The 15,879-nt window shown below is 39.1% G+C and overlaps 1 protein-coding gene across 1 annotated transcript; it reads right to left on the bottom strand.

Annotated features, from left to right (window-relative positions):
* Window positions 1–5,300: 5,300 nt before the first annotated feature.
* LOC121903404 lies at window positions 5,301–15,341 on the bottom strand. The gene is made up of 3 exons (XM_042420400.1): window positions 15,067–15,341; window positions 9,361–10,255; window positions 5,301–8,109 (listed from the first exon to the last, which is right to left on the bottom strand). The coding sequence occupies exons 2-3, from the start codon at window positions 10,059–10,061 to the stop codon at window positions 7,854–7,856; spliced, it is 957 nt and encodes a 318-aa protein (XP_042276334.1). The 5' UTR covers window positions 10,062–10,255; window positions 15,067–15,341; the 3' UTR covers window positions 5,301–7,853.
* Window positions 15,342–15,879: the final 538 nt, after the last annotated feature.

Here is a 15,879-nt window from a genome sequence, read left to right as displayed (position 1 = left end):
AGAATGTCTTTATAAAGACTGTCCTCCCCATCAGTTGTTTCAGGAAGTGCCCCAATATGAGATATGTTTATATTAAAGTGACAGCGCCCTCTAGCAGCTGTAGTATGTATGATGGGAGCAAAGGAGGAAATCAGGTGAGATTATTATAGAGCGACAAAGTCTGTGTATGGAGGATATGGAGGTGGATGGATTACCCCACTTACTGGCGTTAAAATGTGATCTGTATCTGGATCCGGCATCTGGTTTAGGAAAAACACATTAATGCAGGAGTAAATGCGCTTGATCCGATCAGTCAGACCACATCTGGAGGTGTTCAGGCTCACATTGTGATCAGATCTCAGCAGGTCTGTATAGCGCGACCCCTTTCATAATAAAAAAATTGGTCCAGTGAGTTGAAAGGTCACCTAACTCCGCCTCTTCCTGCCAGCTAATGCAAGCGATGTAAAAAGTGGTAGCAGCAGCTGGAAGTCTTCCATCGCAAAGAGTGATGAATAATATCCATTCTTGGCAGCGGTTTCTTTGACGTGGGATGCCATGTTTGTCCGTCAGCTCTGCCCAGCTAATTGCATAATTAAATCAGGTATAAATGCAAAGATACGTGGATCAGATGTTATTATCCTGACAGCGTCTCCGGATATACAGTTGATCACGTTTTTTTTTTTTTTGTTTTTTTTTACAATTGTATTTATAAACTAGAGAAAAACACATTTTTGACACATACATAGTAGTTCTATAGTCAAATTATAAGTCAGAGACAATAATAAATAAAATAGAATATTTCACAAAGGAATCAAAACAAATGTGCTTGATTTCCTGAAGAGCAGCTGTTCTTCGTGCTTTTCGACATTGAGAGTTGTGTTAAAATTTTCCACATCAATTGAAAAAAAGTCTCAAATTTGGCACGTTGTTAGTTGTTCCTTTATGAATGTGGCATTTCCCCAGCAGACGAAGGTTCACTTCCTGTTTCCAACTGCAAGTCAACGTTAGAATTAACCAAGTAGTTAACTAGTGATGTTTCCCTAAACCTAACCAAACTTTAACCTTCGCGTTGTCAAACGTATTTATTTTTCGGGCAGTGATGTGTAACAGTTTCAAAAAGCGCAGACAGATGATGTGGATCTGCTGCGCCGTCAGATCAGAAAACACATCAGTGTGTCTACTGGAGTTCATGCACCAACAACAAATGTTGTCGTTTAATTAGGACGACTTGTTGTACAGTTAATATGCCAGAAAATCATATGTATAAGTGTAGCTTTAAAGATATGTGATAAAAAATAGAGTTGGATAGATGCTCATCTTCCTCTGTGAAGCTGTTGTGCTCCAAAAGGTGCGATTCTGCCTAAATTATGATTAAAATTTAAAGATATACACAGGTTTGAAATTTGCCAGTGACGTGAGGCAGGAACTGAAGTAACGTCTCTGTCTGTTTTTGGATCTTGCTGCAGTGTTTTGGAGCTGTTGAAGATGAGATAAAGTTTTCTCAGATGTCATGTCATGTCGTGTCATCAGCAGGTGGATGTGAAGACAGAATGACGTCTTGCAGGAACAGATGATCCACAGCTGATTGAATCTGAAAGCGAACTGATTTTGTGCCTCTAGAAAAAGTGTTGAAATCCACATATGTGTCGGAACTTGATGACTGTGTGTGTGTGTGTGTGTGTGTGAGTCTCAGCTGGACATTCCTAGCTTCTCCAACTTCCTGTTTCTCTAAAATCAACACACACACACTGTTGTTACACCGCTGCCACATCACATCATGTTACATCAGAACACACACACACACACACACACACACACAAACACACACACACACACACACACACACCAGCTGACTGTGAGCGGTGTTTTCTAGTTAAGTCCAGTCAAGCTGCACTAACCAGTCTCTCTGCTCAGAGTCACCTGGGAATTTTTACAGTGAACTCAGAGTATTTTCATACTGGACAGCAGAGATTTGATTTCCAGTAGTGGTACTGGCCTCCAGCTGAGAAGTGCGTTCCAGAAAACACAAACAGTAATGTTCATGGTGGGAAAACCAGTGAGAGATCATTTCGTTGTCATTTCCACCACATTAAAAGGTCCAGTGAGACCGCATTCAATGATGATAAATACAAAAACTCCAGACCTTTGTATATGAACAGCATTTCAGCATTTCGAGTTCTTTACTTCATTCATTGATGAAAATGTTTGATTTTACATTCATCCTGCTGGAGGCTTCATACGACGACTTCAACTGGTTCAGTTTTGAGGTTTTGTACCTCTGAGTTTGATTCAAAACATTTATGTGGCGTTTTACGTGACCGCTCTTTACTGCCACCGTTACATCGCAAATCAAACACGTCCTGTAGTTTTTAGTGCTTCTCTCAGGCAAAAAACATGTATTTCTCAGTCCACTCATCCTTAAACACTTGAAAAGAAATGATTACTTTAATGGCATGAACATAGCTATACAGTATAATCACAGCAGCCATCTCCTCCTCTGTGGCGGATCCTGACCTCTGACCTCCCGATGGCCTGAGGAGAAGGGAGAGTGTATATTTTCCTACAGCGGCTCAATAACGAATAGCATTAGGTTGATCACTGCAGACCTGTCACAGTATCAAGCAACACTTCATCTTTTCCAAGTGACTAACAGCGTCTAAACAGAGGTGCAGCATCTCATCTCATGATAGACTGGTTTACAAATTGTTTTATTAAGCAAATGTTAGCTAGTACGTGGGATAACTTTGTTTAATGTAGCATCAAACACACATTTAGCTCAAAATACAGCCTCACAGAGTAAACTCTTAATATACTTAAACTACTTATATAAATGACATGGAAACATAGTAAGACATACCAAAAACTATATCGGAAGTATTCTGTGATGTATATAAGCATAAAAAAAATACTAAAAATCCTGGCACTCTTCGTGTACTAGAGAGTCATTTTTCACTTCTGGTGATTTCAAAACACACAGAAAAAGTAAATGATAGTGGAGCTGTTGCTGTGTCACTTATTTACCGTCTGACTAATTTTATCCGCAGCTGCGTGCTGCTCCGGCTTACGCAGTTGATTCAAAAGGATACAAAATAAAAACGCTGTATTTATTTTAATTCAGGAAATGTGCATCAGCAGTCAGATTTCTGATTTTCCAGTTACAGTATTACTAATTTGTGTAGAAAGAATTTAAGAAATACAACTGAAACAATACACAGTGTCTGTTTAATCATTTATAGTCTAGTTGCAGCTTTTGTGCACATTAGCACAAAATGAAGTTTTAAAGTTAGTATAATAAACTGTCACCTGACTCATGACGCCCTGATATATATGAGTGTCATAAATATATAATTTCTATATATATTCATATTTTATTATGAATCGTTTAACAAAGAAAAAAGGAACTAACTTGAATTTGGACGTTGCTCCGTCCACTAAACATGTTCAGAGAACGTTTTCAGTTTCATTGGGAGCAGAGCGGACACAGTCAAATATGGGTCATGTCTCCATGAAACCGACTGTCTAAAAATATATACATTTCCATGTTATATTAATGTGGTGTAGAGTATTCTCAACTATCACATTTATGGAAATCTGACGCAGTTGTTTGTTTGTGGCCGTCATAATCAGGTTTCCATACTGTACTTTCCCCGACAGCACACACACAACAAACTTCTACATTTGTTGATGCTGCAGCTCCACCTGCTGGTTTACTAGAGGTGCAACACAATAAAATGTGGATTTGAAGACTTGGAGAAACCTAATATTATGGTCTGATATGAAGTATTTTTTTTCCATTTGCACAGATATGATCAAAAATGTTGGAAAGATCTCCTCCAGTGATGTATTGTAAAAATGTTCTGTATTCAGTAATAACATAAAAACTTCAGTTAACTGGTTAAAATGTCCTAAAGCATCTCCTCCTCCATGTGAAAACGCAGAATCTCTGAATATGTAAATTATTTTATTTCAAAGTTTTCCTGCTGGACACCAGATGTCTCCTCCTTCACTGTAAAGTTCATTCTCAGTGTTTGTGCACTGGAGGCTTCAAGTTTCCACATCACACTTGTGTAAGTTGTATACTGGACCATGATTGGCTCCAAACTAGTTGTAACGGCAATTTTCATTTTTCAATGTCCTTTCTTCTCCTGTTTTTCCAGTTTGCCATTAATACACAGGTAGGTTAGGTCAGGAGTGATCTTCTGCAGATTCAAAAACAGATTTTCCAGTCGCTTGGCTGCCGTTTAGTTTGTTGTTTTATTGAAGTATTTGTACATGTCATGAACATACCGGGTTTCTGTCCTGCCAGCTGTACTGTGCGTCTGTTACTGGTCTGGTAAGAACTGTATGTGCCTCCTGTTTCTTGTCACCTGTGCCCCTACATATACAACCCTGTGCATCTAATGACCGCCACCCAGTGTCCAAAATGATACTGCAAGTTATAACTAAACAAATGACACACCAACAATCGACACAAATGGCTCCTACACTAGTTGTGATGTCAAATCATGCTGGTAGATACACGTTAAACTGAGATTTAAAAAGGTGATACAGAGAAACTTCTTCTAGTGTTAAACTCTGTACATCAGTTTTCAGTGAAACTCAAACATCCAACAGAAGAAACAAGATAATCATGTGAGTGAACAAACAGACATTTTCAAAAAAAAAAAAAAAAAAAAAAAATCGTTTTTTTCCCCCAGCAGACAGTAAACACATCACATGTCTGTTCTGACTGCAGAGGGAGACTTCAGCCCACTAAACAGTTTGGTGTAAATGAAAATCCTGTCAGGGTCAACGCTGGATTAAAAAACATTATTGTGACGATAATTCCATTGATTCGCCTCATGATGTGTATTTAAGCTCTCCTCAACATCAATGTGTGATGAGGGGAGGTTGGAACCACTGCTCTAACACACTGTTGGACACAAACTCAGGTTAATACAAACTTTTTTTTTTACTCCTAGAACTTAGTGGACTTCCCTAACACACCAAATCTGTAAAAATCTTACTAAATCAGCTATAAAAACACATTAATATCTCACTGAGTGTAAATATATTGCAGCTTCAAAGACACACTGGAACAAGACGATACTGAAAATAGAGATACTGTCACACAGTGTGGATACATTTAAAAACTAAATTTACCCATCCAAGAGGTTAAATCAACTTCTACTTTAATCAAATCCTTTTCATATGTTGCACTGTATTAAATTTTTACTTTGCGCTCACTTCAGCCGCCATAAATAATGAAAATTTTAAACTATAAGCACAAAATACACAATGCATACAGTTAAAAAAAAAAAAAAAAAAATACAAAAACAAACTATATTTCAAAAAGGAATTTATTCAAGTTTAACATGAGAAAAATCGTGATAGTGCAAGTTTTGCTAAAACAGTTCTATAAATATATAAAATAATTTATTTTATATTGCACACAGTAAAACAGGTCCAAGTCTAAAACACACAGAATATAACAGAACATAAAAAAACAAAAAACAGGAAAATAAACTTTGAAATAAAAACAAACTTTCCTTGTCAAAGGCCGATTTAAATCATGTAAATATGTGTGATAGACTTTTAAAATACATTTTCAGCAGGTGAAGTTTTGAAGCAGCACAATGAAGGTAGTTTGATTTCATGTTAAGTTTGATTTGCAAGTCAAAATGTTTAAGTTTTGCTTATTGGCTTTTTTCCCCTCACGTGAGTACAACGTTTTAGGATTATTTTAATGTAACATTCATAAGTGAAAAGGATGCAGCTGTTTCAAACACAGTCGCTAATATCAGTGCAACACAGCATCCTGCAGCTCTGTTTTTACTCTCTACCGACTCCTGAGGGAAATATCTGGCTCTTTAGCTGCTAAATGCTCCACTATGTTCACCAGCTAGTCTACAGCTAACTGTTTGTTGTTTGGTGCTGAGCAGACAGTGTCCAGAGACTTTTTAAAGACTGTCCTCCTGCATCAGTTGTTTCTGCAAGTGGCCCAAAATGAGATTATGTTTAAGTGACGGCGCCCTCTAGCAGCTTTAGTAGTTATGATGGAGGCAAAGGAGAAAATCGGGTGACGTTATTAGAGCCGTCAAGTCTGCGTACGGAGGAGAAAGTGACTAAACTGTTGGAAAGGAACGGCGCTCTGCAGGACGAGAACGAAAACATGTCAGCGTCTCTCTTTAAACCACACACTGACCTAAAAACTTTTAAATACTTTGTATTAGTCACTTGACTCCCTCATGATTTCAACACATTTCTGCTTCTTTTAAAAAGGGTCAATTCATCAATTTTATTTGTTGAGATCTGTCTCCACACATATACAGTGGAGGATGATGGAGTGTTTGTGGTGTTGACAGCACTGAAGACACATTTTAAAATATTTAAAAAACTGCAGCATGACTTCACTGAAAGAATGTCCCTGGTTACTGTGGATAATCAACAGAGCTCACAGAAAACTTCACAGTGATCGACACCTCAAACTAAACTCCAGTCACCTCTATTTGTATTGTGCTGGTGGCAGAAATATCAGATAGATGTCTTAAAACCAAATGACCTGCATGGAGAGAAACCACTAGAGGTCAAGTCTTTATACACCGTCTTTGTAAGAAAACCGCTGATATTTATGTTTCACCATCAATGAAAATCTACTGGCCGCTGCTCTGTGAGCTCTCTGTGTCAGACTGTCACTGCGGCTCGGGGTTATTTGCATCATCGCATGGCTACGGTTTACAGCATTTGGTTAAGAGTGAGGGCAGAACTGTAGCTTTGACAAGAGGAAACGGACTCTGATGTACATGAGAGAATAAATAAAACACAGAATCAAAAAAGGTTTAAAATTCAGTCTTTGGGTTTTTTTTTTTCAAGTGCTAAGAGCTGCCAGAACAAGTTCCAACAGGAGGATATGAAGGAGGCTCCACCTGACGGCAGATCATTTCCATCTATACATTCATGTTTAAAGTGAGGAAGTTAATCTACAGAATGATCACAAACCTTATTCTATACCTAAAAATGACAGTTGACAATGTGTTTATACAGTTTGGACCATTAATCTACTGTCACTTTTATTTTGGCTTTTATCTGCATCTGGATGGAGCCGCCAGACTTTGACCTGTTGACCTTTTCTTATATAAAGCGTCAACTCTTATGTTCACGGCTATCAGATCAGCCATCTTGTATTACCTGACCGACATTTTGTTTTGAGAAGCAGTGACTGTGTGCATCCCCCCCCCCCAAACTTGGAGGTGGATAATGGCAGATTAAAGTCCGCTGCTTCTTAGTTTCCAGTTCTTTCTAACCTCAGCTGTTACCTGACAGCCAGGAAGTTCTCATGTTCTGTTATTTCTTCTTCTTCTGTTCAGCAGGTGAATATTTACAGCTTTTGGCAAAGTGAAACAGACTCGAGTCCACTGCTTCTCACTTTCCTCCATACATTTCTTTCTCAGCTGTGATATGATGTCATTTTGTAACTTAATATTGAGGGATGGGGGACATTTTCAGACATCTGGGTGATGATTTGAAGCTTTTGGCACAAGTTAAACGTTATGAAGCTGATTAAAGTTCACTGCTTCTCAGTTTCTCAGACACTGTTGAGCTCAGGTGAGAGTTTCCATCATCTTCCAGAGTGTAGATTTAATAACAGCTTCCTCTCCGTCTCTGCTCTGAATGTCATCAGCAACTTAAAACCTGCTTATTTTTTTATTGCACATCTGTATCCATTTTCATCTTTTAACCACAGCAGAGAAACAGATGTTGCTCATTTACTGGATTCAGATGTTAAATGTCGAGATTGTGGAATTTCATTGTTCAACGGTTTTTCCCATCACAGAAATAAAAGCAGATTTCGTAGAAGGAAGACAGGATGTGATGTAATGTGATGTCACTCACGGTCAGTTTTCCTTTTTTTGGTAGGTCAGGAGGAAGATGATGATGCCCGTCAGCAGCACCATCATCATCACCACGGACGTCAGGAGGAAGGCTCGGCACGCCGGCCGGCCCGTCAGTCTGAACAGGGCTCCGCCCATGCCGCCCACCTCGCTGCGGCCCCCGGCAGGCGGGCTGGGAAGCCCCACATCCAGAGAGCGGTTCATTGATCTCAGAGACGTCAGCGACCTTTGACCCCACCGCCGCTGACCTTCAGACGAACTTAATGAGAAACAGAGAATGTTATTGATCAAGTTAAGCTGATTCATCTGATAAAATCTTTGTTTTTTTCCAGTGAGATTCAATTAAAAAAAACCTCTGCAAGTAGAAATTAAATATTTTGCCTGTTTTAACTCCAAAACAAATAGAAATAGACTGAATCAGTGGAAACAAAGCTGTGATTCTATTCAGAACACGCAGATGGATGAATGCTGATGAGCCTGTCGGCCTTTAAATAACTGATATTGTGTCGTTTCAGCCAAATTTAAACAGCATAACAAATGTGCTCCAAGAAATCAAACGTTTGACCTGCAGTTTGACTGTAAAAATGAACCAAAATCTGATTATTATTTATGTGCAGTAATCAAATAATTGGTTGGTTTTCCATCTATCTCCTGTAACAATTAGAGAGGCTGTTAACCTACTTCACTCTTTAACAGCAGAGGTGTTATCATTCTTGTCCACAGGACACTGTAAAAAAAGTCATATCACAGTTGTTTTATAGTGCTGATAATCTTCCCTCCAGTGTGGTTAATCATAAACTCGGTTAGATCAGGAAACACCTGACCGAGGAGGCAGAACTCAGGCTGAATGAATCTTATTCATGTGTGAAGAATAAAGAGTTCTGGCTGACAACACTGTCAGATTTAAGTTATCAACATTTGGACTGTAAAATGGCAGGTAAGGTATCAGATGCTTAATTTGACAGGTAATGATTATAAATCAACCGTCAGCGTGGCTGCAGAGTCTCATTTTGTCTTTTTGTGTTCAAAACTTTGGGTAAAATGACTTTGTTTCCTTTCATCCCAAACATCTCAAAGTCAATGTTCTCCATCATAAATCAATAAAAACATCCGATTTATGTTCATTATGAATTTCCAAAATTTAGGTTAATAAAAATTTGAATCAAAGGTTTAAAAGGACAAAGCAGGTTTACAAAAAAATACATAAGATTTTAGCTCTGAAATTTTATAGAGCAGTAGTCTACTGGTACATGAAATACATCTTAACATCTTGTTAAATCAGTTATTGATCTTGATTGTAATGTGTCAGCATTTAATTCATTTTTGTGAAGGAAAGAACTAAATTTAAGGGTTATTTTAAAAGTGTCCATATGATAAAATATAAAAAATATCCATATTTTGAAAACAAAGATATAAACTTAAAATCTCAAATTAGATGTGGGTGCAGCGTAGACATGAATTATTTAAAAAAAAAAAAAAAGAAAGAAAAAGTTGGGAACCACTAACTGACCTTTTAACCTGCAGCTTCCCTTTGTTGCGGGAGAAGCGGATGCTGTAGACTCTCTGCATGGCGGCCGGCAGGTAGGACAGCACGTCTGAGTCCGTGGTCAGCTTCGGGAGCCCGAGGGTGGGCAGCGGCGTGAAGCTGCGGCACAGCGGGCACTGGATGGCATTGGGCTCGGTCGACTTGACGTTGATGCGCGCCAGACACTCCAGGCAGAAGGTGTGCTTGCACTGGAGCATCTTGGGACAGCGGAAGATGTTGTTGAACTGGCTGAAGCAGATGGCGCACTCCAGGTCCGGGCAGGATTCCTCGGAGCACTGCGAGGGGAGAGGAGACGGGTGGAGGTCTGGGGACGGGATGATGATGGACACCTGGTGGGAGGGGGGAGTGGAGAGGGCGGGGTAAGGGTTCAGCGCGGAGGCAGAAACTGTCTGGGCTGAGGCTGGAAGCAGCGAGGTGGAACGGTCCAAGATGGGTGATCGGACCAGGTTTTGACCTCCATCTTGCTCTGATGAGGACTGATAAGTTGGGGAGTTATGGCTCAGAACTGTCAGAGAGCTCCGACCTGTGTGGATGACTGGAGGGGAGTTGGCTGACAGAGATGGATTATGGGAATTGTAATGTTCAGGGGATGAATATGAAGGTGGACCAGGAGCGGTGACATCACTTGGACAGGAGCTCGGGTTTGTATCACTGTAGGGATTCATGACTGGAAGACAGAAGGGTTTAGAGAAAGAAGAGCAGAGTGAAGCTCTCTGGAGGATGTGGAGCCGTCAGGTCAGTAGGGACAGGAGGCATCAGTCATTGGTTAACAGACACATGGAGGATGGACGCAGGATGAAGAAATGATGAAGATGCTCCTCAGAGGGCCTCAGTCTTCAGACACTTATCAAAACTCAGTCTGTGGAAGGAAAGTCATCATCAATACAAAGCAGGCCTACAGGATTCATTCTTACAGACTCAGTGGAAGCTAAACAGTCATTAGTATTATAATAAATGGTCAAAACTAACTTAGTCCTGATTGGCCTTAGGCCCCTTAGTTCCAATGGAGGGAAAAACTGTATATTTTACACAGTGTTCTTCTAACTGTGTCAACAGTATGCGTTCGTCTGTTTCAACATGACTGCGCACAAAGCCAGTGCCATTATAAAACAAACAAACAAACAAACCCAGACCTCAACCCCATGCAGCACCTTTATGATGACCTACAGACCGCAAGCAGAGCGTTATCAGTTAGGGTTTTTCCATTGTGGTGGGGGTAGTCACGTTGTAAACAACCACGAGCAGTCCAGCCATGCTGGCACGTTGTGAGTGGTTTCCACTGTACAGCCTGGCAAGGTAAAAGTTGTTTACCTTGACGTGTTGGAGGTGTGCTGCTTTCCAGAGAAAGCAGTAAAAGTCTGTCGTCTCCAACTCTTCAATATCTCACTGTGGCTGTTTCTGCTTCTATTATTCCTCCCTGCAGTATTAAAAGTTGATGCACTGATCAAATATCTCTATGCATGTTTTTAATGGAAGAATAGCATCACTAACGCATCCATTCATTATACATTTCCTGTAATGTTTTCACAATAAAAACACCTTCTGCTGGTTCAGGAAATGTTTGGGTTTTCATGAGCAGCAACTCATCACAGTTCTGGAAGTGGTCAGTAAACAGTGAAATAAGGCTGATATCTGAAAGCACAAACAGGAACGCAGGAGAGAAACTAAACTCCAAATTGCAGAGGTTCAGTCACTGTCAGTGTGGCTAAAGTGGACGGACCGGGGCCCGTGGAAGAACAGTGTTGTACCTCACTGACGCTCTTATGGCTGAAGGAAAAAAAATCCCTGCAAACAGGTTCAAGCATTTGGTGCAAAGCCTCAAATCAGAAGAGTGGAGACTTTTCAGCAGATTAATGCTCACGGTTTTAGAATAACATGTTCATCTATCACATATGGCTGCAGTGTTTGGGTGTCCATACTTTTGGGTATGTGCTGTTGGCTCATATTGAATTCAGTTTAGTTTTACTGACATTTAATTTTCTCCAATTCCTCTCCAAGCACTGGGAAGTGAAAAAAAAGCAACACTGTGCTCAAAGATGTTGAAAGCTATGAGGCCAGAACAGTGACAGTTACATCTGAGAAACACTGAAACACTTGTATTGGAAAAAGTATTGGCACTGAAAAAAAGTTTCATTGAAAAATAAAGACAGGTTTAAAAAAAAAAACAAAAACAAAAAAAACTACAATCTTATATTGATATTTTTTCCCCCAGCATCACTGGTTTTCAGTTTCTACTTTTTGTTACCGTGTTGGTGTAGAGAGGAGAGCCGCTACAATTGTTAGATTTCCATCTGTGAGACCAACATTTATATTCCATAAGGAATTATATCATATGTCAAAATGCTGCTGAGACATTAGAGCCAGCAGTAAGTCACCAAGGAGCTGCACAGATCAGTTCATTGGATCATGTTCTCCTCAGGACGATGACATGTTGACCTGCCGATCATTTCAGGTGTCGAGCTGCTGCTGTGAGATGAGCTGCTGGTCTCACCCGGCCAGCAGCTCCTCACATCTTTGAAAATATTGCAGCAGATTTACAAAAACAGGTTATTTATATCTGAAAACCAGTGACACTGGGGAAAAAAACAAACAAAACAACCAAACAACAACACGTCACTGAAAAAAGAATAAAATCTGAGGATTGACATTGAAAAACATAATGCAAAAAAAAGATCAAAATAAAAAGATTGTAAGAGTAATTTTTTTAATACTCCTGTTTATTTTTCAGTGGAACTTCTTTCACTGCTAATACAACCGTTTCAATGCCAATGTTTCCTTTTTCGGTTCAGGTTGTGTTTTCAATGCCAAATTTTATTTTTGATGTCAAAATTGAACTGTCGCTGTTCTGGCTCCATAGAAACATCAGACTTCCTGTTACAGTGATAATAAGTAACTGTGTGTTATCTATATTAAAAGTGTGTGTGGTATTCACAGTATACTCTGCAAGACAACACAAACAATTGACAGGTTGTGGGAAAAGCATTGTATGAAAAGAAAACACCTAACTAATCAGACCCTTTCAAAATAATAAAGACATACAAAGAAGTTGGAGGTATTTACAGTTCCACATAAACTTCTGCAACTACCAGACCCACCACTAAGACCAATGTTACAAACTCATGTCATTTATCCATAACTTTACTTTAAATTCGGGTGGAAAGCCTAAAGTTAGATACTTAAAAATACCAAATACATAAGTCTGAGTTTTGGGGAAATGTGTATAATATGATGCACGAGACGTTTAGACCGTCCATTTTCCCCTTTGCAACCTAATGTGTAATTTATAGTTAAAAATTGAGAATTTAAGGAGTTTAAAAGACAGAACGTACTTACCAGCCATCTCCATCACATTACGTCCTAGTACTAATGTCACATTTACTCTGCTTTGTACAAATTTGGGTAGAACTGAAGTCAGCTCTGTGTCCGAAAGATTTACACTGTACCACACAACTGGATTAATTTTCCAGTCTAGCGGGCGTCAACAGGACAGAAATTTGCATTGTCCGTTTTATTTACAAAAGGGAAATAACATGCAAAACGAGCTGGCTCTGCTGCTCTGACGCTGGGTAAACATCAGCAGGAATCACCTCATAACTTAGAAAGATCATCTCTACAACAACCTTTAGTCTGTCACACTGTTTGTGTTCTGTGGCTTTTTTCAGTCTGTCTCCTCACAGACTGACTGACTGACTGACATTTCCTGTTATGATGTGTAGTTTTATTGTTTACCCGGAGGCAGACGCCATGTTCACTACTATTTGCCTGCATTCAGTGCGCTACTTCTAATTTTAAAGTTTAGGGTTAGTTGTGCATTAGTCATAATGCATTCAAATAAAATACCACAAACTAATCATTAACTTTTGTCATTCAGCTCTAACATTAACTGAACATAAAATAGATTCCATTTGATTTGACGGGTGTTTCCTCCCTGCATGTCTTTCCCTATAAACTATGAAAAAATGCAAATAAACTGGTTCAGAACTCACTTGCATTGAAACCTAAAAAGGCAGCAACAACAAGGCATCTGTAGAAATTGAGTTGAGTTTGAATCAGAAAAAAAAACAACAACAAATAAAAACACCATTAGGAGAAGATTTAAAATTTGGTTTATGAATTGCCACAATAAACTTCTTTGAAACTGGAGATGCACAGATATGGTTTTTTAAGCAGCCAATAATTTGGATTTTTGTAACAATTTCTGAAAAGTACAACTGCACCTGAGTTATGTCAGTAGGCTTTAAAGACAAATCCATGATCATTAGATTCTGGTAACAATCAGCTCTATGATGTAAAATGTAAAGAAAAGTCAGAAAAGTGAATGCTGGATCTTACTTTTTAAAGTGTGCTTCCAAATTTTAGGTGTACTGTCAACTAAAAACCCTGAATGATACAATTATAGATCCTAATTAAAACCACATGTGCATCCATTTAGTTTAAGGGCTCCTCACAGATGACTGATGATATCACAGTGGACAAAAAGAAGCAGATTATAACTGCTTAAAGAAATGCCACTATCGGCATAAAGTATCTCCTTTTGCATTTCTGTTATATTAATTTTTGATTTTAAAACATTTTATATGTTCTCTTCTGATATATTTAAAATGAGTATATTTGATGATGTTTATTTCCCATTTTGTGCTTCAGGACTTCCTTTGTCCTGTAATAGGACCAAATATTATCTGCATGTTTCTAATCTGCTGTACAAAACCAGCAAACTGACAGATTTTACAGTCAACTAGCCAACAACTCAAACATGTTTGAAGACAAATTACATCTCACTGTCACATTTAGCAGGTGACCATCACTGACAGAGCAGCTGATCTCCTGTCAGCTCCTGCTTTCTACATCACATTAGATGTTAACTACAAAAAGGGCAAAACTATCCTACCATGTATATACAGTATTACTGATTTAACCCTTAAAATACACAGTTAAATGCCACTTATCTTAAAGCTACAGTACATAACTGTAGCCTGTGTAGAAATCTTCAGATTTTATATATTTCATTGTAGGAGTTTCATAACTTAGTTTAAGTTAGAGTACTGGTTTATGTTCAAGGCCCAGACAGCTGACAAATATGAGCAAATGACTTTTACCTGCTTCTTTGTGTCCACTGTGATATGATGTACTTTATTTGGGTTCTTAAATATTCACATTTTCAGAAAAAAAAAATCTTATAGCCTACTACAGCTTTTTAAATTGGTGCTAAATAACAAGGCCTGACTGAGGTGGTTTACATTATGGCTCACGACTGCTTCTTAGAGGAGGCAGGTTTTCATAGCAACGACTGTTTAATTGTACGCAATTCAAGACTAAAGACGAGCGAGAGACACTAAACTCCACGCAAAAAAAAAAAATCCAGTTTACAATCTACAGCGTATATTCAGCACACAAGCAACACCAAGCAACCGTTAATCTAACAACAGTCTTGATCGATCATGATGGACAGAATAAGGAAGTTTCCACAACAACAAATCACCTTTTCATCGACGTCAGGAGTTGCTTTGTCGGACATCACCCGTGCCGAATTTACCTTAAGACCCCCTTGATTTGTAAAACTTCTAAAATAAGCTTTTTACTACTTGTGTGCACTTGCACATAAACAGGAACTGTTAAAGTGTAAGATTTATGAATGGTGTTTGGTGCACAAACGGAAAAAGGCGCTCCTACCATTTACAATCAGCGTAGATTGACGTCCTCCAGCATCTCACACCGGATCATCATTACATCTGTTTCTCACACACAGACCCTGCTGGAGTTCAGGTTTAACTGTCCCAGATGTTTTATGAGCTGCGACTTCTCTCTGTCTGTCTGCTTTGCGGTGTAGTGAACTGCTATTTGAATAGCTGATTTAAAACGAGGAAACGGGTTAGTTGAATCACCTGTTGGCCTCACAATTTCCTGGCTGTATTTGAGCGTTAACACACCTGAGGAAAGTGATGCTGATTAACGGAGAAGCTCTCTGAAGCTCCTCACCTGGTACTGATTACTGCTGCTGTTTTCTATTATTTTATATTTGATATGTTTGCCAAACTGCTTTATGCCAATTGTCAATAAAAACAGCTTAAATTTCACCACATTTCCACACTCAGCTGGCTTAAGTTATAGCAGCAGCCTAATTAGCAGCTGGAGCAGACAATTATCACATAAAGAAATGTGCTGACTCACAGCAATGACAGGGAAGCACTTTTATGCAGTAAAACAAAAGGCAGTGATTGGACAGTATTGATCAATGGGTAAGGGAGGGCACTGTAAGGCTGTGACCAGACTGGATGCAAATACAGCTGACACAGTTGGTAAATGACAAGATCAAGGGGCCAAACCATATACTGTATAAAAGAAGTGGACATTGCCACCATGATGCCACACATTGATTTGTGGACTCCCTCTTGAAGCATGGATGTATTATAAGAAATGGATACATTCTGTCCAATAAGAATTGCTTGGCTGGCACATACGCCAGTTTTACCAGTATAAAACCTC

The sequence above is a fragment of the Thunnus maccoyii genome, chromosome 9 (genome assembly GCF_910596095.1).
Source record: "Thunnus maccoyii chromosome 9, fThuMac1.1, whole genome shotgun sequence".
Taxonomy (NCBI): Eukaryota; Metazoa; Chordata; class Actinopteri; order Scombriformes; family Scombridae; genus Thunnus; species Thunnus maccoyii.
The sequence above is the reverse complement of the archived record's forward strand: the minus strand, read 5'-3'. Positions and strand labels throughout refer to the sequence as shown.

What these genes read in the sequence shown, in the direction of transcription:
- LOC121903404 (XM_042420400.1), bottom strand. Translation starts at nt 10,061, where the DNA reads ATGAATCCCTACAGTGATACAAACCCGAGCTCCTGTCCAAGTGATGTC. An exon ending in GGGAAGCTGCAGGTTAAAAG is followed by an intron (nt 8,110 to 9,360) that starts GTCAGTTAGTGG and finishes TTTCTCATTAAG; the next exon opens with TTCGTCTGAAGGTCAGCGGC.